Here is a 26,415-nt window from a genome sequence, read left to right as displayed (position 1 = left end):
TAATTCTTCCTCAAAAGGAAATGAAGCAAAGTACTAATAACTGTGCTTGAAAATGGAGTGGCTGTGAGTAGCCAAATGTTGTTTGGTGAAAGCTGATTAAAGTTGTTTAAAAGGGGTTAAGAAGTGGTTAAAGCTGTGCAGATGAACCAGTACAATTACGTAAGTGCTCTGATAATAAAGGATGGGAAACCATAATTATTTTTTTTTCCTCATTGAAAACAAAACACTAAAACTCAGTGTTGTGACAAATGGAAAGTGTTTGTCTTTATAACTTAGTCAACTGAGTACCCTGTACACTGAACTTCAATGTTTTTCCTTATTCCAACTGTTTTTTAGCATGCAATGATGCTTCCTGTCCTCACTCACCATGTCCGCTACCATCAGTGTCTGATGCATTTGGACAAATTGATAGGCTACACTTTTCGAGATAGGTGTTTGCTGCAGGTAAGATATTAAAAAAAACCAACCAACTGCTTGATGGTTTGTCTTTATAATATTCCTGAGTTTATCGTTAACCCTACCTGCTGTACAAACTTGAGAAATGTGCTGCATTGCCACAGCTTGCATGTGCCTGATTATTTCCACTGCAGATCTTTCAAAAGTTTCAGTTTTCCCAAGAGACTTCTAGATAGAAATGTCTGTTGGGCATGTAGATATACACCTACCTTTGCTACTGTGGTAATTCTGGACTTGCTTGTAATGTGTAGAAAGACAAAAAGATGCTTACTGAAAAGACTGTCAAGTATGCATTATTTCCATCTATTTTTTTAGATATTGATGGAAAATACAGTGTTATTCTGCAGATGAGTGTGTATGCCCTGTATGCCCTGCTACTTCTTTTTATAGTCTGTTCTTGCAAGAAAGAATAATTAAAGTGTTGCCTTTTTGTTTTTCATTCATAGCTAGTGAATAGAAATTTGTGAATTTCTGTTCAGCACTTGATTTCTGCAAGTACATGATGAAATTTTTGCATTAACAAGCAGGAGTAGGAACCGGAGAGAAGAGTTTCTTATTTGTTTTAAATGCATCCGTGTCACATAACCAGTCTTTTATGTTAGTGCATATTTGAAATCGATCACCTCTCAGACTGATGCTTGTCATGGTTGCTCCTTTCCTCTTAGACTTTTTCTGAAGTTCGTGAAGACAAATGGGGACTTCTCTTTGGGATTTCTCCTGAAATAAGCATCATCTCTCTGCACTGACTGAACCAAGTTCAAACATGGCAGTTTCTGTGTATATTTAAGCAGAGGTTTACAGAGATATTTTTTCTTGTAGCTCTTCTGTTTTCTTGAAGTTGTTTTCCAGACCTTTCCTACTGAAAGTTACATCAAACATTGAGCATCTTCTAGGGTTTGGTTGTTGCCAGGCTGCCTTTGTTTTAATGTGAAAGATAAAAATGCAGTGATGGAAATGTTCAAAATGTTGAAAGCAAACACACAAACCAAAAAGCAAATTCCAATTGAAAAGAGATGAAAACATAAAAATCAAGTGTATAAGCATTAGTCATGTTTGGTTATAACAAATGTGCTTTTTAATACTTGATCCCTGCACAGATATATTGAAAACCACAAACATTTTCCAGAAGAGAAAGAACTTTAAGAAATATATATATATATATATATATAGCATCAGTAACCTACTTAAGCATAGGCGATGTTAGTTGTATAATTTTGCATTGATTTTTACCTGCTTTATCATAGTATATTCTTTTTAAAGTACAGACAGGAAAGAGATTACAGTAATTTATCTATTCAGAGAAGCTGTAATGTGCCATCCAGTTCAGATGGAACAGAATTTGAGAATGTGCAATTACGGCAAACTTACTAATATTAATAAGGAATTTAAAAGGACTTGGAGGAAGTTCTTATTGTTGATTAAATCTAATTTTACTCTCTAAGTCTTATGTTTAGAAAACAACAGAGAACGCTTGAATGAATTACTGAATGTCTTTGCTCATAGTCTGCAGCACCAGTCCTGCAAGTATGTCGGAAGTAACTTTCTACAGCTTGAATTTGCCAGTGTATCTCTTTTTTATATACAAGTTTTGTGTTCACATACTTTTGTACATGAAGAACATTTTGAGCTGTGTATGTGTAAAGAAGGAGAAGAGGTGTGAGTTTGCAGGATGGAGTTCTGAGAGCAAGCTGAAGTTCAGTTTACTGCTGCCATTTTTGTAGTGGTGGTGTCAGCAGCAGAGTAAGCTTTCGATAATGCCAGGTGGTACAAATGTAAAACAGAATGCTGCCATTGCTCTTTACTTCCAACTGAATAGTGAGCCCTGTTAGTCATGAGGGAAAGAGTTCTGTGAATAACTGTGCCAGAAGTAATATACTTGTTGTTTGATTTTTTTGAACTAGGAAAGCATTATAGATACTTAAATAATGCAAATGTGGATGGTTGAGAAGCTCTTTTAATTGCTTGTATTTTTGATATGAATATTTATACTTCAATGTTAGAAAGAATATATGTTTAAATAAGCAAATATATTGAAATCAGGTCAGCAAAGCTGGTAAGCAAAAGTCTTAGGGCAAATTGACAGTTCATGCTTTTTCTCTTCTCAACTAATTTTTCTTTAAAGGAAAAAAATGTTGAAAGTTAATTAGTTAAAGTGATGATTGGGTAGAAATGTTGCTTCTTTCTGAGATCTGAAATAGTACATCCTACATTTAAATTGCTGGAACCAAGGTACTGATTGACTACATCACTCTGTAACCTTTCTTCAAACTGAAAAATAACAATTAGTGGCTGTCATTCTTAGATAATGTTTTTCTTCAATTTGCAAAAATACATCTAAGACTTTTTTTTTTCCTGTATATGTTACACTATAGCTTGCCATGACTCATCCAAGCCATCACTTAAATTTTGGAATGAATCCAGATCATGCCAGAAATTCCTTATCCAACTGTGGGATTCGACAGCCAAAGTATGGAGATAGAAAAGTTCACCATATACACATGAGAAAAAAAGGTATGCTGTTACACCACTAACATTTTTCATTTACTTCACACTTAATCAGTATGAACACCCTTTGTCCATTATCATTTTGTTGGCCATTGTTCTTTTGAGAGATCCCTTCAGTGAAGGATTTCAATGGTTATACACAGACATCAGTGAGATCTTTCTAAAAGACTGGATTTTGCAAATAATTCAGCAGATAAAGAGCTGAGAAAAAGCAAGGATAATAAATGGGACGATGTATTTTCTTTGATTTTTGGCAAGTGTTGTTTGCCTAATTTGTTGGTCAACATGGTGAGCAAACTGGAGTATATTTTGTAAAAATGTCTTATTAGTGTGAACATGTGGTCTGTCTGCTGCAGAATATTCCTTACCCCTTAGAAGTATATTCAGTTGTAATGAAGTAAATTGTTTATTGTTTATCTAATATTTGGAATGTCTTTTTCATGCAAAGGTGGTATTTTTATCTGGCTCTCTAAATGCAAAAATACAATAGTGTTGTAATGGGACTGTGGTCACTTAGGCAGAAAGCATCTATAAGGATTATATTTGCTGTAATAAACCCTGTGAATAACAGAATAATCTTTTGTACAGCAATTACAAAATAACATTTTGAGTAATTATTTTGTATGTGTATTCAAATTGAATTAGTGGCTGTTTATTTAATAGTGCATTGTTTATATTTCTAGGGATAAACACCCTGATAAATATTATGTCCCGTTTGGGACAGGATGATCCAGCTCCTTCCAGGTAATGAAAATAGTTGTTTGCAGGTAGGAAAGCTGTTGCAGAGAGAGATATTTAATAGAAACAACCAACTTACTGTCAGCGACAGCTTTGGCAAATAGTAGAAATGAAAAGTAATTTTCAATTGACTTTTATATTATGAAGATGTGCTGAACCTCCATTAGCAGTGACATACTAAATGTTTGGTCATGCCTGCAGAAAACTCCTGAGGAAGGTTTTAACAGATAATGTTATCATTTTTGTTGATCCCTGAAATGAGGAGGACTAAAAGGCTACCTTGGTGCTTTCTGCAGAATAAAAAATAAGATTTGTTGTTGTTATCATTGCTATAAATTGGATTCTCCATCATGTTTTCTCAGAGTAGTACCTTCCTGGCCTGGAACCTTGTTAACACGAGCGTGATGCTGAACATGGGCTTCACTGATTTACTGGTCTAATTTTGACAGATGCAAAAATCATTAATGTTGTAATGCAATAATCCTTAAATGACCACTAAGAATTCTGTGCAAATTAATAATATTTAAGATGTTGTTTATAGCCACAGGCACCATATTAAGATAAAGCTGAATAAACCAAACCCACAGGGCTAACGTAAGAAGCAGTTGCATGTGAAATCTCCTAAATGCATGAACCAGATGGCTGAGTGTATTTTAGTTAACTAGTGCTGTGCCTTTTAAGAGTCATAATTTTAGAGAAATCGCTGAAATAAGAGAAGTTGAATTTTGCATAAATAGTAGTTGCATTGTTCCCCAAATGCTGTTCCCCCATGCTAGACCATGCCCTTTTCTTTTCAAGCTTATTTCAGCCCTTTTAACATAACATGAGATAAGGCTAAATTGCATTAATTCTTGTGAAATAACACACAAATATAAAGTCCCACTTCTGAGTGACCTGTGTTTTCTGCTATGTTGCTACATGGAGGAATTGTAGATTTGCTCATACATTGTTTTACCTAGCAGAGGTACTTGAATTCTTTCAGCCCATAACAAAAGCCTGCTATTTCAGAAATTACACTAACTGTAAAATTGTTGGGGGAGTGCAAATTACAATAAAAGCTGCCAAACACTTGAGAAGGATCTTCTGGATTAAAAAAAGTAAATAAATACATTCCTATGGCAATGGCCTTGATTCTGTTACAATCACACATCAAGTCAAAAACAGTGCTGCTTATGTGCTTTGATGTATAGATCAGAAATTTGTATATATTCGAAGACAGACTGGCATTCTTTTTCAGCTGTTGTGTCCTGTTAGTTCTTTGTTATATAAGCAGGCAAAGAGCTTGGAGGAAATGAAACTTTATGCAAGACAAAAGCAAATCAGGAGCAATGATAGAAGAGAACACAGGAAATAAAAGATTCTACTAGCTTTTAATGGATGCATCTTCTTGCACAGCCATTTTTTCTTTTGAGCTTACAGGAAACAAAGCATTTAAAGGTGCTATGAAAACTGAAAGTACTTACTGCCTCACAGCTCTGCCACACCAACAATCTGTTGCAGTCATCCCACCCTGCAGGTGTTGATGTTAATTAGGTACAGCTGCCTAGTTGCATCCACAAGGTTGAGGACAGGGTGTTTGTTTCAATCCCCTGGTGCCCTCTGATGGACAAAGAAACCCGACCTCAGGGCCAGTCAGTGGTACTGTTTCTTTCTCCATTTGTGAAGCTCTGACAATAGCTCAGAATGGAACATAAGGAAATTTCAAAGACGGTGATGTCAGTTCTGAGTTTCACGATTCATATAGTTGTTTTTGGAAAGGACAGTAACCCGGAGAGGGTGGGAGAGGCTGCCAGAATGACTGTCATGGATAATTAGCAATCAACTCTGATTTTTTCTAATTTAATTGTATTGTGAAAATAACCAGCATGTGTTACTAGCTGATAGTAAAGCATAAAATGTCTTTTTCAGGATTAACCACAATGAGCGTTTAGAATTTCTGGGAGATGCTGTGGTGGAGTTCTTAACAAGGTAAATGGGGGATTCTCAGCAGTTCTCACCTTTGTATAGTATTATCATACTGTTGGGTTTATTAAGCTTTTCAGTGTCCACTTTATGACTGTGTATGTTTGCAGTCCTGCCTGGTATTTAGACTTGCACATCTGCACACAACTGTTGAAAATTCCTTCAGTGCTGATGATAAAACAAGAAAGATTACAAAATTAAAAGCTAGGCTTTATGTTTCATGGAGTGCGATTTCAAGTTGATTTGGGTTAGAGATTAGTCAGCAACAGACAAGTTGAACTTTGTACCCTTTTTGAAAAAGAGATATTTTTCTTAGCATGCCATTTTGTTTCCATAGATCCTTTTTCTCTAGTTGCAAGGGAGAAACATTTATTGGTAATATTGAATGTGTTCTTTTATTTCTAGTTATTAGGTCTGTAGCTTCCATAAAATCTGTATGTAAATAAAATAGTTGAGCGCAAATGTCATTTATTTAGAAGTAATGAAAAAAAGCCAGGCTCATCAGAGGATGCTTCAGTTCTGGTCTGAGTATTCTGAAATCAGTTAATAATACAGGGATATTACCTGTTATCTCCATTGGTCTATCTTACCTGAGTAGCAGAGGCAGGCGTGTAGGTTGCACTAAATAAAGATTATAATCCATTTTCAGATGCTTTGTTCTACTGTTTTTAATAGGAGAGTAGTCTTGTTTACTAGTGAACTGCTCTTTAAGCCAGGTTGTTATTTGAACTACAACACTGCCTTTGTTGTCTCTATTCTCTGCTAGCCTCTACTAGCCATTAGCTACGTGATATTAAAAACTATTAGCCTGTAAAGGTCTCCACTGCCCTTAAAACTCATGGCCTTTTCCCTCTTACAACAGTACAGGTTGATAAAATGGAAGACTTGCTGATTAAAATGTCTTGCATTTTTCATTGTCATTGTTCATCAACCATCAGTTCACTTTCTGAGCTAACTTTAGTCTCTATTCAGAAAAAAAACGAGCTCCATTTCAGTTCAGTAGAACATGTAAGCACCTATTTAAGTCAGATTTTTTTTTTCTACCTCTTTTGGCTTTAGGTGTCTGCTGTTGTGAATTATGATGCTTGATTAGGTTGTCTCTAAGTTTTATAGCAGTTTTTGTCTTAAATAATCTTCATCCGTCTGCATTTTCCTCCCTGTGTACCAAGTTAATAAAATATTGTAATAATTAGTGCCATACACTGCTTTAATTGTGGGATGTTGAAAGCCCTCTATGTGTTAACTTTTTTTCAACATGGAATATGAAGGTGTTCAAAATCATTGATTCATTATTCAGATCTTGATTGGATTGCTGAATTACTTGTTTTGTTTCAGTTCTATGAATTATCTTACTTGCATGATGAGAAATACCATTAAAAGTTTCTGAAAACCTGTGATTTTTACTCTTTTTTCCTCTGTGGCATTAATGACTTCATACATTTGATAAATACGAGTTGTTGAGTTCTGTTCTTTGTCTCCATTAACATCTCTTAAAAGTACTCTAAGAAACTTATGCTGTTGGTCTGGCCTGAATTAGCAGCAGCACTGAAAGCACTGACCCTGCAGTGTGGAGTTTCTCAAGTCTGAGGGTTCCTTTGTGCTTTACTCCTCAGCATCCTCTAGGTGTCAACCTTGCTGAACCCACCGCTGCTGATAGAAACCTCAGATGAGGGAACTGGAGGTCATGGCAGGGATTTAGACATTATGTGCTGCCCAGTAGAGACACAGCACTCTTCCCCCCCTCCTGGCAGTGCTAACCCATCAGATAGCATTGGGCATTGTTTCTTCACCTTACTTCAGGGTGAATTTCCACCTTGGGAAGGGACCCATTTTATCAACTAGGGTCTGAGGGAAGGTCACAGTTGTCTAGAGGTATATGTGGTTCATCTTTAATCAAATGCTGACAGCATCTGATTTGGTTTTTGTTTTACCAGTGTCCACTTATACTACCTGTTTCCCACTCTGGAGGAAGGAGGATTAGCTACCTACCGCACTGCCATCGTACAGAACCAACACCTGGCCATGCTGGCTAAGGTACAGTTTTATGTGTCTCTGTACTTGACACCCGTGCTTAGAATACTATTGGTGTGTGGATTGCTTCTTGAGGGATCTGTCTGCTTTGAACATCAGTTTCTTTACTGTGTTTTGAGTACAAGATTTGGAATACAGGAACTCTTTTCAGTTTGAAAGTAGATTTTAAAGATAAAGTAGGATTTAGTGTTTTCTCCAAAGCATGTTTTTGGGAATAGGAATTTTTGCAGGCAGAAGGGTAAGTTTCTAGCTTATGTTGAAGGTATGTCTATATTTACCTTTAATTTGCATAGGTAATGAAGCTGATAGTAGAAATTTTGTGAAGGAAAAGAAACAAACTCGATGTTTATAAAAGGACTTTCTGATGGAATATGTAGGGAGAACATGGCAGCAGGTGGTAGAGAAAATGGGGGAAAAAATCACTATATCTGCTCTGTAACCTATGCAGTCATTTTCAGATTCACTGTGAACTGTCAAAACGAAATATGTTAGAAATGCTTTTGGAGAAGAGTTCTGTTATCTCATGGGAAAAGTTGAGATGCCTCAGAATTTTATTTCATTTAATTCTGTGAATGACAGAACTTCTTATATTTCTATATGATACTGAGGTGTGGTACTATCATCTAGAAAGTCTCTATTCATAGATAGGTATTCCCTTATTCATTCTTGATTTTGTTAGCTTTTTTTTTTAAGCAGACTTACTGGTGCGATTGGTTAAGCTACACATGCACACACACATCCACTTTGTACTACTGATAGTTTTCAAGTTGCTCTTTTAATCTTCCCTGTCTGTAATCACACAGTAACTTAAACAAGCATATCTGATCTTGAGATTTTGCCAAAAAAAAGCATGATTTCTAACGTCATCTTTTTGCTCAGCTCTCAGGAGAGGCATAGGCTAGGGAGTGAACACAGTCATTTTTCTCCAAAGCTTTCTTTACTGATTTAGGTAAGCATTGAATCATTTCAAATCATAGTTTTGTTTACAAATGTGGTATTGAGGTGCCTGACATTTGAATTCATTATACTATTTTTAAACCTGCATCATATATTCTTAAGGTCTGTTCACAGCCTTTACCACTGTACATGGACAATTTTTGAAAATTTTTATTGCAACATTTTAAAAATTGTAATTATATTAGATACAACTGTAAATATCAGATATCTGCATATGCCAAGTTTCATGTGTCTTATATGATGTTCCTGGTTTCATCCGCTGCAGTGTTATGTTGCATTCAGTTTACTTAATATAATTCTCAGCTTCTCAATTTTCTTGAGCTTGTGGAATGCTGTTTTAATTGAGGATCAAACAGTTTCTGTAGCTTTTAAGGGACATTGTAGCAGAAATTTTAAAAAGAATCTGAAATGTATTGTGGTCAAAAAATGAGAAGCGAAAACATATGCAAAAAAGGCTGTATGCAAGATCTGAAAATGTGTAAGACATTGGAGGTAGGGGCGATGCACTAACACACAAACAATACCTGTCAACATGAACAAATGATATAAGAAGTTTAAATTTTATATAAGACAATTATTACTCTACTCTTATGTTGACTCTACGGAACGCTTACCATGCATTATAAAGTGTGATGGAACATTGTAAGGGGTAATTCACTGTGTTCTGGAGCAGTGAATAGTGGAAAACTTTTTTCCAACTGAAACACATCTACACAATGCACCTCAAACAACTTAGTCTCCAACTTTACCTCTTAAATATAATCCATGAGGATGAAGTTGAAAGTTAATGAGAAATTAATCAGTAGAAACTTACACCCAGTTGGGAAGAACCTATTCTCATACAAACTTTGCAAGATGTGCAAATCTCTGTAAAACTCCCAATAATGGTTTTGTGTCAAAAAGATGAATATAGAAAGAGAATCTAGTAGCTCTTGCTCACATTTCTATAGCAGAATTATCATATATTATAGAAGATATCTGACTTCCTACTTGGGACTCTGACTGGCGAGCAGAACTGTAGTTCAGGCAACAGATGAATATTAATGATGCACATTTGAAGGGAAGAAGGAAGCTAGGTGGCACTGTGCATTATAATATCAGCCTTCTGCTTGCAGTGCCCAGAGGCTTTTGTTACTACCACCTGTTGACAGTCTTAGAGGAAAAAGCCATATGTTCAATGGATTGTGTCTACCAGATTTCCTATTCCTCACTGCTCTTGTTGGCAAAATATTTTTCCTCAGTGTTAGCTCCTCTCCTTTTGAATGTACCTTTGGCATTTCTTAAGGCTAATCATACAAGGGCAAACTACCAGCAAGAAGCACAGCATATTACACCATCCAGCCACTATCAGGCTGTTTTTCTGTCACACTCTCAGCCCTTCTCTTGAATTCATTCCTAAAACTTACCAATAACATGTTTTGATCTTGCTTCCTTTGACAATCTGATTTGATAATTCGTAGTTTTTCCATGGTATCACACTGTAGTTGCTTGCCTTTAATAAAATAATAGGAAGTTTTCTAATTTGAGCCTGTGTTTGAGCTGAAACTATGGAGAAAAGGTTCACAGTTCCCCCACAGTTCAAACTTAGTTGCTGCATGATAACAGTGTAATTGAGGTTTAGTGATTTTAACTATTTTCTCGTATTCTGCAGAAGCTGGAACTAGAACGATTTATGCTTTATGCTCATGGTCCAGACCTCTGCAGGGAATCAGATCTCCGTCATGCCATGGCCAACTGCTTTGAAGCCCTAATAGGTAAAGTGTTTGTGTGTGCAGACAGTTATGTTTTATGTGTGTCTATGTGCCATGTTGACTGTGATGGAGGAGACGTGAGTCTGTTGAGTAGTGCTAGTATGAGTAGGCAGTGGTAAAGCTTCTTGCATCTTCTTTGTCTCTTCCCATCTCCTGCATGTATGCCGCATTAAAACATGAGTGTGTAGTATTACAATGAAAATCTCACCTTCCTTATCCTGCCTCCCACACACTGAAGTTGGAGCTGTTTCATACTGTTGTGGCGCAGCACTTGAGTCTGCCACTGCCGAACTTCACGTCTCATGCCCACCATGGCCTGCCACCTGCCCCTGGTCTGAGGGGAGCGGTTCAGTCACCGTGGCCTGGCAGAAGAAAGGCAGGTTCACTGCTTCCAAAAGTATTTGAACAGATCTGCAACCTGAGCCCTGAATTTTAAACTGTAGCTTGCTTTCTGAATGCAGAAGGCACTCCCAATCAAGTCACCAGCCTCTGTGACTTGCTAGCCTCTGTGCCCTGCTAGCCTTCCATGAATTAAATGTGACATTTGCTAAGTAAATATTTTTTAGTCTTTGCATTTTTCTTACAAATAAAAAACACGGCAGCATGCCATAGCTGGTGTAATAAAGCTACCAAAACCCTCTAACTGAGGGTGAAGGACAGTTGTGTCAAATTTGCGGTTGGACACTAAGATGCTGATTAGTGACTGGGTGCACTAGTCCATAGATTTATGCTGGAGAAGAAATCAGGACCTGACCACAGTTACCGAATAAACAGGCAGTAAGGCAGAAGTCTCATTGGCTACGTCTACACAAGCTCTGTTTTAAATAGCATATTTTTATGAACTTGTTTGAGTACACAAAGCAAGCTAAATCTCACTGGTTTGACTTCATATTCATCCAAATGTACTGTACAGGATATTAGCTATGGACATGGTTTAGCCCTGATCCAGGTCTTTATGTACTACACAAGCTCCTAAAGCATTTTGTCCTGCTTTGAAAAATAGATCATAGTTGGCTTAGATGTCAACAGTTCTGTGCATTCTGCCTTGGGCCAGATTGTGTTTCCTCTTATCAAGAAATAAGAGTTTTCTTTTTAACTCTATTTTGCTTTCCATGAATGCTTTGATCTTTAATTTAAAAATAAAAAACAAACAGAAGAGGAACACTAGATATGTATCTGAGTCTTTGTTCATAGGCTTCAGCTTGTCTAGAATATAGTGATGAGAATTATTTGGCAAGCATTGAGATGTGCTGAGAGAGCAGGCTTGCTGTTTAACCTCTAATACAAAGTTATTCGGAAAGGTAATTGAGCAATAAGATTTTGCTAGGGCCATAGCTAAAATCTGGGAGCTTGTTAAGGGTTTATAAAAGTCTATGTGGGTCTGAAGCTCCTACTTGAGACTCTTTTACAAAGTCTGGTGCTTATTCCCTGTGACAAAAATAAAAATGAGAAGTATAAGCAGGCTACCTAGGACATGTTTGAAATTCTGTGCTCTCATAATATACCTCTGCAAGATAGTCTTGTAAACCCCAAACTGTTCTCCAAAGAGTCCAAAGAAAGTAGTTGACCTAGTGAGGAATTAAAAGGAAAGAGGGAGGGAAAGACAGCAAGGCAGTCTTCCTGTGTGTGGGAACATGGACTCCTTTTCTCTGTGTTCTTGAGATAACTGTGTATTCCATTTCCTTTTATGCAGATATGCTTACAAGAACAAGCTGGAGATTTTTAGAAACCCTACTGTAAAAGCATATCGAAGGACAAAATGTTGATACTGAATTTATGAAGTGCTTGTGGAGATACAGAGTGTATGGAGTACACCCAGAAATATAACATGATAGCACAAGTTTTGCAGAGCTTGTTACTGACAGGCATGTGGAGGGGGCTAGTGAGGGCTGTATGTGAAGTTTAAAATAAATAAATAAATAAATAAATGCCATACTCTCCAAAAAGTGAGAGATGCAAAGGTGCAGTTTCCAATGTATTGTTGTATCACAGTGTCTTATTGTGATATTGAGAAGGCCTTGAGGTTTGTAATATTCCTGATACATCATTTATATGCAGAATATAATGTTGCTGGAAGTACAGAATAAATGCAGTTATTTGCTAGCTATTGAAACATATTTCATGGGTTTCCCTATATGCATATATTGTATAGTTAGCTGTTTACTGGAAAGTACTTTTAGAAATGTATTGCTTCTGGGCTAGTTTGTTTAAACTTTGCTCTTTGGATGTATCATTTTCTATCACTGATACAATTATTTCAGGTTTTTCTGTGCATTTTATGACAATTGATTTATGTTGGTGTTTAACGTGCTTTAAATTTCTCCAAAATAGGTATTGCTACAGAAAGCATGCTTTTAAAAATAAATGTGTTAGAGATGGAGAAGGCAAAGATCTTTGACTTTCCCGTGCTTAGTAATTTTCTAAATACTAATTGCATTATTGACCTTTGGCATATTGGTCCCCTCATGTAGGAGCTGTTTATCTAGAGGGGAGCCTAGAAGAGGCAAAGCAATTATTTGGACGTTTGCTCTTCAATGAAAAGGTATTTATATGATTTGATTTCCATTTTAAAAATAACTTAAGACGTGCTTTCTTGTCCATTGTTTTACTTGAGGATCACAAATGAACAGGAATACTGCATGTGTTGTGCGTAGTTCCCGGAGATTGAATAAAATATAATAATGTGTTTAGGACAGCAAGCTCTACTGGTTTGCGCAAAAAAATTATGGTGTTTCCTCTGGTGTGCCGCAAGTTGAATGGCTGAATTAGGGAAGAGTGAGTGCATGGGAAACCTACAGGCTTCAATTCAAAGGGCTGCTCTAACAACAGAAATAGGTGCTGTGGATCCAACTGGCAGGCTTTGAGGAATGATGCACATGTAGAGCAACTATTCCTGTTTCATCGGTTGCATCATCCCACTCCTAAAAGCTTGGGGAAAAAAAAAAAAGAGGGCATTTCATCCAGCATCTACCCAATTGCATAATTCAAGTCTGATCTGTTCTTGCATACTGTGTCTTAGATGATTTTTAGTGCAAATATATACCATATAATGGTGAAGGAAAATACATACTGCTGAGGACAACGTGTGGCAGCCATGAGCAGATGAACTGTACAGAATTCTCCTTCCTCTGAGTCTGAAACGACAAAGCTTATTAGAAATAGAAGTATTTTGAAGCTTATTGTAACTCACTGTTTATTTCCTGCTCAGTGGCTGTAGTGAAGGAAACCTATAAGAAATAGAAAATAAGTGGTTTTCTTTTTCTTTTTCAGTCCTTGCCCTTGTTGAAATCAAACTTGATACTGAGGAGTACTTGCAAATAAAGTTAGTCCTGAGGCTTAAACAAATCTTTTTCTTCCTTTAACCATGTTTTATATGTTTCAAGGATTTTTCCACCTCTTTGTCACAAGCTAATTGGGAGAACTACAGGCAGTTTGAACAGCAAATACACGATTTTAAAAATTAGTTTGCCAGCACTATTGAATTTGCAATAAGCAGAGTCAGCATCTGAAATAGTTCAGTATTTCAAGTAATGACATTTTATTTAGTACTGTGGAATTTGTTAAATGACTCCCTTGAGCATTAAAGACATCTTTCAATGTTTGCAGGACCTGCGGGATGTATGGCTTAATTATCCACTACACCCACTTCAAGTAAGTGTATCCCTTTCTATAATAAATTTCATAGCTCTCTTTTATTTTTAGGGATGCTTTTCTGTAGGTTTCCATTGTGATGGCGTCTCAGAAATTGTGCTAAAAAGTAGCCAAAGGAATATATATATCTGTTTGCCTTTGTGTTTGGTTTGAGATATGGGGCTTTTGTGGGGTTTTTTAATAAATTAGTCTCTGTCTCTCTGAGGATTAATCATTCGCTTTTCCTTGACTCACATTTGTTATATAACTGTGCCTATAAAATAAATCCAGTGAGAGATAACATTTTGACAGCTTCTTGTTCGTCTTCTCGAAGTTGGGGAAAAAGGGTGCAAACACTGTCTATGTACATATTTTCTTAACCTGAAATTAGGACTGAAACCTTAATAGTAGGAAGGCACATTAGTTGAGTGGAGTAAGAGTTTTAATTTGATTCTGGTTTTGATGTATATGTGTGTGTTTGCGTGTGTGCAATGATATTATGGTTGTTTCAGTGATGCCAGTAACTTTAATACCAAATAAGCACTAAAATTGTGAAGGTGTCTGAAGGCTAACTTATTCTCCATATATTGAAGGATACAACTTCACAAGTTGTCAGTTTATGAGGCTGGAAGTTGGGACAATGGTTTCCTAGTCCTTTTTCCATGACTCAGTTTTGGGGCAGACCTAGAGCAAGTCTCAGAGCCTCTTTGCACTGTAGCTCCTTGTCTTCACTGGAAACAGGAGCGTGCAGGAGTGCTGCAAGAACAGCAATGGGTGCATAGCCAAAATCTTCAGCAACAAATCAGCAACAAATGTGTTTTTTACAACCCTCTCTTTCTGAGTGTAAATAGAAAAAACTATTAATGGGAAGATAAACTTTTGAGACTCCACCAGCTATCCTGCACGGTGGCACAAATTCCCAAGAAGATTTTTCTTACTGTGAATTTCTTTCTTTTCTCTTACTTTATTTTAACCTTTTAGTCTCTGCTTTCACAAAGACTTAGAGATTGGAGAGTCAGTGTATGAAGCTTGTAATTTCTCGCTACTACCTTAAGTTGTGTGATGAAAATTTTCTTCCATGTCCCAAAAACCATCCTAGCTTGTTTTGCCAGTAGGTGAAACACAGGCTGCTCAGGTTGGCCTTTGGGCACAGCTAGCCTGAAAAATTGCATTTTAAAAGTACACCAAATGAGATCCCAGTTAAAAAAAAAAAAGCTCTGGGTAAGATGCACACAACTGAAGATCTGTAACCCTGTTATTTGGCAGTAGCCAGGTCTGTAGAAATAGTAATGAGAAAATAATTAGTGGTCACATGGATATTTATGGACTCTTTCTAAAGACATGTGAAGACAAGTCCTACCTCCAAAAGGTAGGAGACAAAAAAGCATGTAATAATGCAGATGATACTGTCTGCTGGATTTACTGAGAAGCTGTTAGAAAGACACTCAGGAAAGGCTTTTAAAAATGTTGTTTGTTGTTTTTTTTTAAAGCAATAAAAATGCAACCCCAGTGAATACCGTCAGTCCTTACAAGATTTAAAGGAATGGCTGAAACATAAGAAATGGAGAACAGGAATGAAATGATTGCATTTTACAAGGGTTGGTGATCACTGGCAGATTTCTGTAGAGATCTTTGCTGGAGTACAGGCTGTTCACATCAGCAGCTTAGGGAAGAGGATGAGCAGTGAGGTGGCAGTTCATTGACAATACCAAATTCTTCAGGGTAGCAGGGACAACAGCATACTGAAGAATTTCAGTCCAATTGTGAGAACGCAAGAGTGACTAACTGTGGAGTTAAAAGAGCAGACAAAATTCTGTGTAGGTAACTAGAAAGGGCTGTGCCTGAGGAAGAAAAAAGCAGTCTCAGTTCCACATGCAACGGTCTGAACTGACCGTTATCACCCAACTGTGAGATTTTTGTGCAAGGATATGTAGTTCTATGAAAATGTGAGCCAAAAGCTCAATTAATAGAATACGGACAGACAACAAACCAAAAATGATGTGAATACCGCTTTAAAAAGCTGTGGCTATTCTTACTTTTCTTTTCTACATCCTCTTCTGGATGATTCCTCCTGTAAGGCATTACTATACAAAAGAGATGCCCATAGTGGCTGGAGGAAATGCCATTTCCCAGCTCCACAAAGGCATTTAACCCTGTCACCACATCTCAAGGACATCAGACAAGAAAGTGATAACAAAAGATACTGACCCAAAGCAATAATTTTAATTTTGTTGTGTTATTGTGCCCTTTTGAATTTCATATACAAAGTATTTATTCTTGATTTTTGATACTAAAGGAAAGTGGGAGAAATTGATTTGGGTTTTGTCTCTCTTGACAAGCTGTCAGTCTGCCAGCCCTATTCTAATAATTTTTGAATCTTTTGCTCAGTTACAAATAATATGATAATACTGTAAAATGGAGACATGTGCAATTGTACATATTTTGTGAAACTAAGTATTCCATGCTATCCACACATAGAGACATGTAAGTGATGTGTTTAAATGCCTCAACTGTTAAAAAAGCATACATCTGAGCTCACGTCTTCTTTGCGTGGTAGTTACCCAAGACCAAAAAGCAGAGGAAGCCTGGTTTTCTTGGTTCAGCTGTCCATGGAACAACTTGTCCATTGTATTCTTTGCCCTTGATTTACAGAAGGCTTGCTTTTCTCTGAAAAGTTCTGCAGCAGTGTCACTTTATCATTACTCTCACTTCATTTTTCTTGCAGCTGCAGGAGTCCAATACTGACAGGCAACTCATTGAGACCTCTCCAGTTCTTCAAAAGCTTACGGAGTTTGAAGAGGCAATTGGAGTCATCTTCACTCACGTTCGGCTTCTAGCACGTGCGTTCACTCTGAGGACAGTAGGCTTTAACCATCTGACTCTGTGAGTACATACCAAGAGTCCTTACATAGCTCTGTTGTTGTTGTCCCTTCCATTATATATCCCAGAGTGCCTTATTTGTAAACAAAATATGTTATATCTGTTTTCTGGAAGCGAATATAGCAACTATGTTCACAAGCCTCCCTGGCTCAGTATTCCATCTCTGACGGTAGTCAGTAGTGGATACCTTGGGAAAGACTATAGAAGATGTTGGAGACCTGTGCTGGTGTTTATCTTGAGTTTTCTGCATCACTGATATTTGCACATCACTCCTGAGGCAGTAGCAAAACATACCTGGAGGTACATTTGGACAGAGGAAGGAAGTAAAATCATGCTTTTTGGTCCAAGTGCAACCCTCTTCTGTTGTAAGCAAAGATACTGTTTCAAGGAAACAGTATCATAGGATATGTTGAGTTGAAAGGGACCCATCAGGATCATCGAGTCCAACTCCTAGCTCTGCACAGGACATCCCAAAAATCACACCATGTACCTGAGAACATCGTTCCAATGCTTCTTGAACTCAGACAGGGTTGGTGCTGTGACCACTTCCCTGGGGATCTTTTTCCAGTGCTCAAGCACCCTCTGGGTGAAAAACCTTTTCCTGATCCAAACTAAATTTCCTCTGACTCAGCTTCATGCTGTTTCCTTGAGTCCTGTCACTGGTCACTAGAGTGAAGAGATCAGTACCTGCCCATCTGCTTCCCCTCATGAGGATATTGTGGACCAGAACGAGGTCTCCTCTCAGTCTCCTCCTCTCCAGGCTGAACAGACCAAGTAACCTCAGCCACCCTTCCTACAGCTTCCCCTCCAGACCCTTCACACAATATTGTTTTGTACAAAAAACTGCACACAATAATCAAGGTGAGACGGCCCCAGTGCAGAGCAGAGCAGGAGAATCACCTCCCTCGACCGGCTGGCAATGCTTTGCCTGATGCCCCCGGGACACAGAGGGCACAGCCTGATACCCTCCTGGCTGCCAGGGCACTGCTGACTCATATTCACCTTGCCATTGACCAAGCTGCTCTCCAGCCTCATTCCCTAGTCTATACACACAACCAGGCTTGCCCTGTCCCAAGTGCAGAATCTAGCACTTGCCCTTGTTAAACTTCATATCAGTGGTTACCCACTCCAGGATCTCGTGTGAGTTGAAACCCTGATCCTTTTCTTTCTTGTGAATAGACAGACCTTTTTCTCTGTTGAAGTTGTTGCATTCATTAGTTCACTTTCTTACCAGAAGTTTCAGATAGAGACCTTATCCTGTTACAAATTTGATGTCAACTGCTCTTCTCCTTGAATTAGTCCCAGATCTGTGATCTAATGATTGTATTTGTATGTATCTATCCTCATCTGCTTTTTGCCTGAAAGTTGGTGTTACAACAGTAATGAACTATGTTTTCATCTCACCTGATTAACACTGGAAAATTGTCTTAAATGTGTTCAGAAATGAGCAAGGCTCACTTTCAGATCACTCTTTATTTTAATTTGCGTGTGCATGCTGGTTTTGGTTTTTTCCTCCCTGAGTGCTTATTGATTTTGCTGCATTGATGTCTCATTTTTCAGAGGCCACAACCAGAGGATGGAATTCCTGGGTGACTCCATAATGCAGTTGGTAGCCACTGAGTATTTGTTCATACATTTCCCCGATCATCATGAAGGGCACTTAACGGTGAGATGGCCATCAATCATGCTCTCCATAAGAGCAAGAGTGGGATGGAGACTGAAATTATGGGAACAACTAGTGAATTATTCTGAGTTTGATTAATAAAAGAAGCCTCAGCAACCGCTGCTCTTAATAAGGCTTTGTTAATTTTAAGTCATGAGCACTGCAGTGAATAAGAAATGGTGATTTATGAGCCCAGTGCAATAATTTCAATAATTTCTGTTCAGTCTGTGAAATGGATCAATAATTTTAATGATGTTGGCGATGAAATTGGGACATTGTTCTTGTTTAAAGATGGGTGTCTTAAACCATTTATTTAAATAGGTGTATCACGTGACTTTTTTTTATTCATAACTTCTGGTCTGTTTAACTTGCAACCCGGCAGGGTTATACTTGCTGATAAAAAGTTTATATGATCTATTTTAGTCTGGTTTTCCTGTTGTCTTCAATCTGGAGCTCCTGTGGTAGCTTTTGAATTTAATGTTACCATTGCTATACTCACCTGTTGTTGATTGCTGTAGTCTTTTAGCCTCTCTTATCTGGGCTCTGAAAACTCAGTTTGGGGATGTTTCAACAATTTACAGGACTTTAAACATAGCGTAATAGTATATGTAGTTTTTTTCCTGATTGATTCATTTAGTACTGCAGCTGAACAGGTGGCTTTGTTTGCAAGTAAGAAGTTTTCTTGGACTTACTAACTTTTTTCTTACTTTAAAAGTCTTAATTAGAACAAAAAAAGGAATACATGTATCAGGAGTGTGAGTCAAGTTTTCTAGTTAAAATTAGGAAGTAGCCTAATTTTAGAGTGGTTTCCTCAGATCAACAGAGAGATGGCAATACTAGGTCTCTAGCAGGCAATGTGTTATCAAGAATATGATTCTTGGGTCTTTGGGGCTAAAGCTGTTTACAAGAAAGAAAATATGTGCTCTGACTAAAAGTGACTTCAATTTTTCTTCACTACTTCATAAGTTTCAGTTACATATGTATGGATTCAGGAGACAGTGGATATAAAGCCTGGTGGGATTTTTTTGTTTTATACATGACTTTAAAGAATGTAGGCATTAGTGGTGTTATAGTAAGATAAATCTTGCAAGAACTATTTGGACAGAAGGATATGAAATGTTGCTATTAATGGGTATAAATACTCAGAACAATGATCAGAACATCTGTGTGTTGCTTAATTTAATGATTAGTGAGTTGGCAAGTACAAGTTGCACAGTTCAAGTTTGTAGGTGAAACTACAAAGTTGGAGTGAAATGGATGCTGAAGCAGACAATGCCTAGAATAAAATTTGAAATCTGAGAATGCGCATGCAGAAAAAAAGAAAATTCTCTTAAAATGTTTTTAATTTTGAGGGTAAATGAAAGGAGACGTGAGAAAGGAGACTGATAATGTGGAATCTGAAGAGAAACAGAAAACACTGAGCTCTTTCTCCTGTCATCTGGGACCATACTTAAATTTGAGAGAATAATGAAACATCAGCTGATTGGTGTCTGGTGCATTGAGGGTGATTTTGGCCAAGGATTCCACTTGACTGGCAATGCAGTGGCTTTCCAGAGTGGAGTGATTGCTTGTAGAGACATGTCTGTAAATTAACTATATTTAAAAAAAGAAAGGAGAACATAGTCTTATCAACATACTTTGAGATAGCCAAATAATGTGCCAAAAAGAAGTTAACATTTTATTGAATGTTGGAAGATACAGCTTCTCCACTACTGGCTTATGGGTTCTTCTGGTACAGTCACAGCTAGTAGTATGCTATTTGAAGATGAAAGAATTAAAAAGTTTTTTAAAAATTGCTTTGTAATTACAGTTAAGCTCCAGCTGAGCATCTGTCACATGTTACAGCATCTGCAGTGATGCAGGCTGTTTGTTGCCAGAGTGGAGACTAGCTCTAAAAAAGCTGCTGGAAAGGCACAGGTACTATGTCTTCTCCATATCATTAAGGGGAATTGAGTTTCTTGCTGGATCACACTTGTAGAGGAGGCAAATGCTAATACAGAGCAAGTTAATAACCACAGTGCTAAAAGGATAACTGGGTGTTTTTTTCCATCTCTAATTCACTGTGTAGTGTATATGTTGCTCTTTGTTTTATAATGCTACTAATCATGATTATGGATCCCATCAAAATAAATACTCTGTAAACGCAACAAAAGAAATCCTGTTACAAGAAACAGATTTTTGTCATGGGACACTGCACTTCTGTCTCGTGGGTTACATATGGTGCTTGGGAATTTTGGAAAAAAACAAGTAGAAAACAAGTTTAAGCAGAGGTTAGGGAGGCAGGTGATAATCCTATCTATGGTCTGCCTAGTTTATGAAGATCAAGTTGTGGGTATCTGCTTCATACATCACTGCCAAACAAATTATGAACATACTGTTCTTTATTTATCTGTTGTGAGAGATGAAGTATCAAGTACAGCAAATAAATCTTGATTTTTCATAAGCTCAGTCGACAGGCTGGAGCCAGGTAGAATATAAGTTGAATCTAATAAGATGAGCAAATGTGATATGGAAGACAAAGAGAGAAAAAATGTGTATGCAGAGTCTCAACTCTAGATTACACATAAACAGTGGAAAAGAGAGACGTTCTTTACTTCTCACCCCCCCTCCTATAATACCTCTAACTTCTTAAATTAATGCTGTTTCATTTAAAGCAAAGAAGCAGACAAACGGAAAAAAGCTCACCTTGCCAGGGGTTCAGAAAATTGTATAAACCCCTAAAATTCCAAAATACTCTTTTAAGCTGTATGGGATTATATCTTGGGCAGAGCTTTATGTTTAAGCAATCTGCCTAGAGCCAAGGTTAAGCATTTTGGGGCACCCTGCTAGAGAACTAGGCATCCCTGACATTTTCATACATTGAAAATGTTACAGGCGATCCTTGTGAGGGATGCATTGGCTCAGCTGTGCTGCCTTTTAGTAGAGCAAATAGTACATGCAGGCTGTCCAAGTATGTACTTTTTCTCAGGCCAAAGGAGTGGAGAAGCTTCCTCATCTGCTTATTCTGAAACACTGCACTGTCTTGCAGTGTATGTATTTGTTTTAATTGCTGCCTATTTATTTCTTATTTGATGGACACCAGGGCTGCTCCATAGACTCCAGAATATTGTTTACTTACATTTTATGTGAAAAAATGTATATAACTGTGTATTACTTAAACTAGAAAACTGCACGTTAGCTAAAAAAGTACAGGACTCCTGAAGAGATGGTATATAATTGTAAAGAAGCTCACAAGCAGGCATTTTAAATGCAAGACATACATCCAGAAGTAATGTGTTGATAGAATAAATAAAGATTGGTAAGAAGAATTGAAACAGAAGGAAAAATCAGCAGTAGAAAGAATGACAGTGTGTGTGTTTATGTAAATCACTTGAGGTGTCCTGAAACAAAATGTCAATAAACTGAGAAAAGTGACTGACTGTAAGGGTAAAAGTAACTTTTTCTCCCCAGCTCTCCCTACCTTTCATAGTTTGCTATTTGTAATTGTTACCATTGAATGAAACTTCTTTCTGTTTCAGCTGTTGAGAAGTTCTTTGGTGAACAACAGGACACAGGCCAAGGTGGCAGAAGAGCTGGGTATGCAAGAATTTGCCATCACTAATGACAAGACAAAAAGACCTGTAACTCTTCGAACTAAGACTTTGGCTGATCTCTTGGAATGTGAGTTAATTTGGTTATAACAACTTAGTGACTTCCTTTTTCTTGGGGCTTAAGAAAGCCATGAGAAATCACCCAAACCACTTCTAAAAATGTGTGTTCATATTCTCATGTGAATTATGCCTATACCTCTGACAGCCAGATTTTTGAACACTAGCATAGTTTTTTCAAGTCTGTATGAAAGCAGAAAGAGGCATAATTGCAGATAGAAAGCTGAAGACTTAGAAACTGAGGGGTCACGGTGACCAGGTCAAAAGCATGTCTTGAAAATTAAAGTTTGTAGTCTGAGTTGAGCTATTTAGCAGTTTCAGTGTTTAATTAATATGTTCTTGTCACTGTTGGAAGACAAAGTAGTTCGTTCAGCAGGTGAATATTGCTGTGGTTCATTTGTCTGCATTTTGGGAAGTTTTAAAACAATCACTCCACAAGAGGGAAGGCTATGTGGAAATTAAATTCTTTTTAGTCCATTTTTGAAGTTTGTGCTACCTTCTTTCCAATGAAAGTGGAAACAGTGATAAATATTCTGCTAAGAAAGTTAATCCCTATCTTGTATATTTTGATATATTTTGTGATGCATTCAGACCACTTGGCTTTTGCCAAATCCTCTAAGCAAATGAAAATAGCACACAAACAGGAGCGATTTATATCTAGATTTTTTAATGGTACCCAATAGAGATTTATTTGTAAGTATCCATGGTCTGCTGGTTAAAATGTGAGATTAGGAGCTGAGCGTTGTTTCTAGCACTTTAAATGACTGGGTGGATTTGGATAAATCACTTAATCTCTTGGTCAACTTGATTTTTTCCTGAGTATGCAGGATAATACCCTCATTGGATCACTGCTGTGAAACATAATTGAATATGGCTTTAAAGTACTCAGAGATACTTGTTTCTGAAAGTGCAAGCCACTAATGTTCTCCTTAGATGAGTGACAGTACCTTTTTTCCCCCCCAGCCTTTATTGCTGCCCTGTACATTGATAAAGATTTGGAATACGTTCACACTTTCATGAATGTATGCTTTTTTCCACGGCTAAAGGTAAGATCAGTCAGATCTCTACTTTTCTGCCACTATGTTTTAACACATTATTGCATTTGAGACTCTTACCACAGTCTCTCAATCATAAAACATCTCTGTGAACTTCTTACAGGAGTTTATTTTAAATCAAGATTGGAACGATCCTAAATCTCAGCTTCAACAGTGCTGCTTGACTCTCAGGACAGAAGGAAAAGAGCCAGATATTCCTCTTTACAAGTAAGAGCAGGCATCTTATGGATACCAGCTAATTATAAGTCTTTCTTGTATATGGAGGAAGATGTGATCAGTCACCCTACATTTTTCCCATAGTTTGGTTTTGTTGTAGTTATCCAAGCCCTCTAGTCTCTATCTGAAGATGGAAATTGTTGAACCAGTGTTTTCTAGGCTTTAGGTGTTTTAAGCCATTACGAGGAAGAATTAGTAAGCATTTTACCTTCTACAGTTTCTAATCCACAGTCAGGCACTGAAGGGCAACACAGGTTTTGGATGTTTTTGGTGTGCAATTCATCCCACATATGTTCTCCTGTTCAGTGATAGAGCTCAGAGCAGTGAACCTTTTAACTTGTGCATCTCAGTTAGATGCTTGAAGCTGGATGGGATGGATCTCCATTCTCTCTTTCAGTTGTAAAACAGTGTAATAGCTGCTTCAAAGAGACAATAATAAACCTAAAACTGTATAGCATCCATATCCATTCAATTAATGTAGAATGCTAGCCCCCAAAAGAAGAGAGAAAGGCTATCCATGAAGTTCAAGGTTTGTGTTGTTGTGATTATTATATTAAAAAGATAGGAAGAATGATAGTCTAAGTGTATTTGTCACATTTACTGAAGTAAGGTTTTCAGTGAAATTTAGCAGTTCAGTTATAGTGACAAACAGTGCACTTCAGAAGTGCTGTTGCTTTAATACTGCAACCACTGCCCTGCAGATCTGACTCCTCAGTGTCTCTCTATGAGGGTTCTTTGAGTGAGGGACATAAATACAATAAAAACAACACCCAGTTTTTGTAAAAACCACTTAGTATCAAGTACCAAATCTTTGTTTTGTTTTGCTGTGATGATAAATTGATTTTTATAGTACAGCTTAGACCTAGTAATACACTGTTATCTTCCTGTTATCTTGTTAAATTCCTTTTCTTCTTATCTGTTTCACTGTAGTCAGTACTGCTGGTTTTAAATTCAGGGTGGTTTTATTTGCTCTTGTCACAGTGCACAGAAAATAGAGTACTTTATTTAGATACTTTAAAAATTGTTGTGAAATTCGTGCTCCATCTAAAGAGAAACAAGGTAGTAGCAAGAACTCGATCTGAAAGTGGGGAGAGATTTTGGACAGCAGGAAGAAACTGCAAAAGAAGCAATTCATTGCACGTCTAGGGGATTATCTTTTCCTCTTTAGATGGTTGTTGATGCATGTTCTAGACCTTAGCTCAAATGGAAAGTTTGTTTTGTGACTAACTTTTCAAAGCTGAATGAAAATTTCTTTATACTGTGATAATTCAGTGTGTAGGGAGCTACCATGTCTAACATAAAGGCCTTGTAAAACCTTGCTAACTGCCAAACTCTTAGTAACTAAAATTTTAGTGCACACGTAATCATATTGGTGTGTTTATTTGCAGTTGCACAGCTACACATAATTTATTGTTTTATTACAAGTCTTTTCACTGTTTTTAAACATATCATGTTATAAGTTTGCATTTTTGCTTATAGGTTAAATTAAGTTTTAATTTTCATGTGGTGCTCCTTATTCCAGGGAGGAATAAATGTGATTGATACAAACACCATTCTGGTAATCTATACAGGCATCCTTCAACCCTTGCTCTTCGTTTTGCACGATTGAACTATATATATTGACCAGACTGAAAGTTTGGTGATGTATGTGCCACAAACAGATTATGGTTTTCGATACTTCCTGCTTTAATAAAATATTTCTTCTTTCAGGACTTTGCAGACAGTGGGACCTTCTCATGCCAGGACATACACAGTAGCTGTGTACTTCAAAGGGGAAAGAATAGGATGTGGTAAAGGTCCAAGGTATAGTGAAAAATTAATCACATGGTATTAGAGTGTGGTGGTATACAAAATGACTAACCATGGAGAGGACAAGTGTGTGGTTTGCCTTAGAAAAGGAAAGCTGTAGAGCCTTCTTCAAACTATTCTGCTTCAGGAATACCTGAAGGGTTCAATGTCTGTATAATTTTGAGTCTTAGGCTGCTTTTTTTTTTTTTTTTTTGTGAACTTGCCTTCAAGGTGGCTAGCAATGCTAACCGATTTATGGCTCTCAGACTAGAAATTGCAGAGCAGCTTCCAGGAAACAGTGGCTACCTTTGGATTTGGTACTGGATTACTGTGCAGCTTATGCTGGCAATTTAAGTGCAACACTATCATGGATTTTTTTTTCTTATGTTATTACTTCTAGGCATTTTGGAATGGTTCTAAGTGTGCAAAGACCATGAACCTCAAAGACCTCACGTTATTTTCTGCTACCAAATCTAGTTGTTATAAAAATATCACTGGCTTTTTAGCATTCACACATCTGTGATTTTGTTCCTTTTTTTTCTCTCAATTATAAAAGTAAATGCTTTAGTGAAGAGTGGACTAGAATATTTTGTTAGTGTTATTGATCTAAGTTTAAAAATTATTCTAACTGCATTGTAGTACTATTTCTCACATATTTATGGAAAGACTGATATATCATACACTGTGGAAATTACTAGCTGCTGGTTATCCAGAGTTTCATTACACAAGTAGCTAGTGTTCCACCTTGTCAGAAACTTAAGTTAATTCTATACAGCTTGGATCTCATGTAACATGTTTTTGTTTGGTTTTCACAGTATTCAGCAAGCAGAAATGGGAGCTGCAATGGATGCACTTGAAAAATGTAAGATATTTGGATAGCAAAGAAAATAATTTATAATTTACTTTTTCATTCTTTAGTGAGGCAAGGTGCAGGTTTTGTGGGGGATAAGTTTTGAACAGAACACATGCTAAATGCTGACAGCTTCTAAGCACCAAGTTTCCCTTTTAGTACTTTCAAGACATTTGTAACAGTTGAAGTTAATACGATACCAACAGGTACTTGTTAAAGAGAATTGCTCAGCTACAGAAGATAAAAGAGAGCTGATCAGCTCTAGAGGATGCAACTTTGAGGGAAC

The 26,415-nt window shown here is 37.2% G+C and overlaps 1 protein-coding gene across 2 annotated transcripts in view; it reads left to right on the top strand.

Annotated features, from left to right (window-relative positions):
- DROSHA (drosha ribonuclease III) overlaps nt 1-26,415 on the top strand; it is a 70,742-nt gene that overhangs the window by 38,235 nt on the left and 6,092 nt on the right. For both annotated transcript variants that reach the window (XM_017809363.1, XM_017809364.1), the window contains 15 exons: nt 337-444; nt 2,829-2,967; nt 3,645-3,705; nt 5,608-5,667; nt 7,596-7,695; nt 10,301-10,403; nt 12,872-12,942; nt 14,007-14,051; nt 16,756-16,913; nt 18,471-18,576; nt 22,092-22,233; nt 23,184-23,266; nt 23,379-23,482; nt 25,202-25,294; nt 26,095-26,141. In XM_017809363.1, coding sequence (XP_017664852.1) covers nt 337-444; nt 2,829-2,967; nt 3,645-3,705; nt 5,608-5,667; nt 7,596-7,695; nt 10,301-10,403; nt 12,872-12,942; nt 14,007-14,051; nt 16,756-16,913; nt 18,471-18,576; nt 22,092-22,233; nt 23,184-23,266; nt 23,379-23,482; nt 25,202-25,294; nt 26,095-26,141 — 1,420 coding nt within the window. The remainder of the gene's footprint in view (nt 1-336; nt 445-2,828; nt 2,968-3,644; nt 3,706-5,607; nt 5,668-7,595; nt 7,696-10,300; nt 10,404-12,871; nt 12,943-14,006; nt 14,052-16,755; nt 16,914-18,470; nt 18,577-22,091; nt 22,234-23,183; nt 23,267-23,378; nt 23,483-25,201; nt 25,295-26,094; nt 26,142-26,415) is intronic.

The sequence above is a fragment of the Lepidothrix coronata genome, unplaced genomic scaffold, assembly GCF_001604755.1.
Source record: "Lepidothrix coronata isolate B3197 unplaced genomic scaffold, Lepidothrix_coronata-1.0 Scaffold26, whole genome shotgun sequence".
NCBI classification, from domain to species: Eukaryota; Metazoa; Chordata; class Aves; order Passeriformes; family Pipridae; genus Lepidothrix; species Lepidothrix coronata.
Note: the sequence above shows the minus strand (reverse complement) of the source record. Positions and strands in the feature narration are given on the sequence as shown.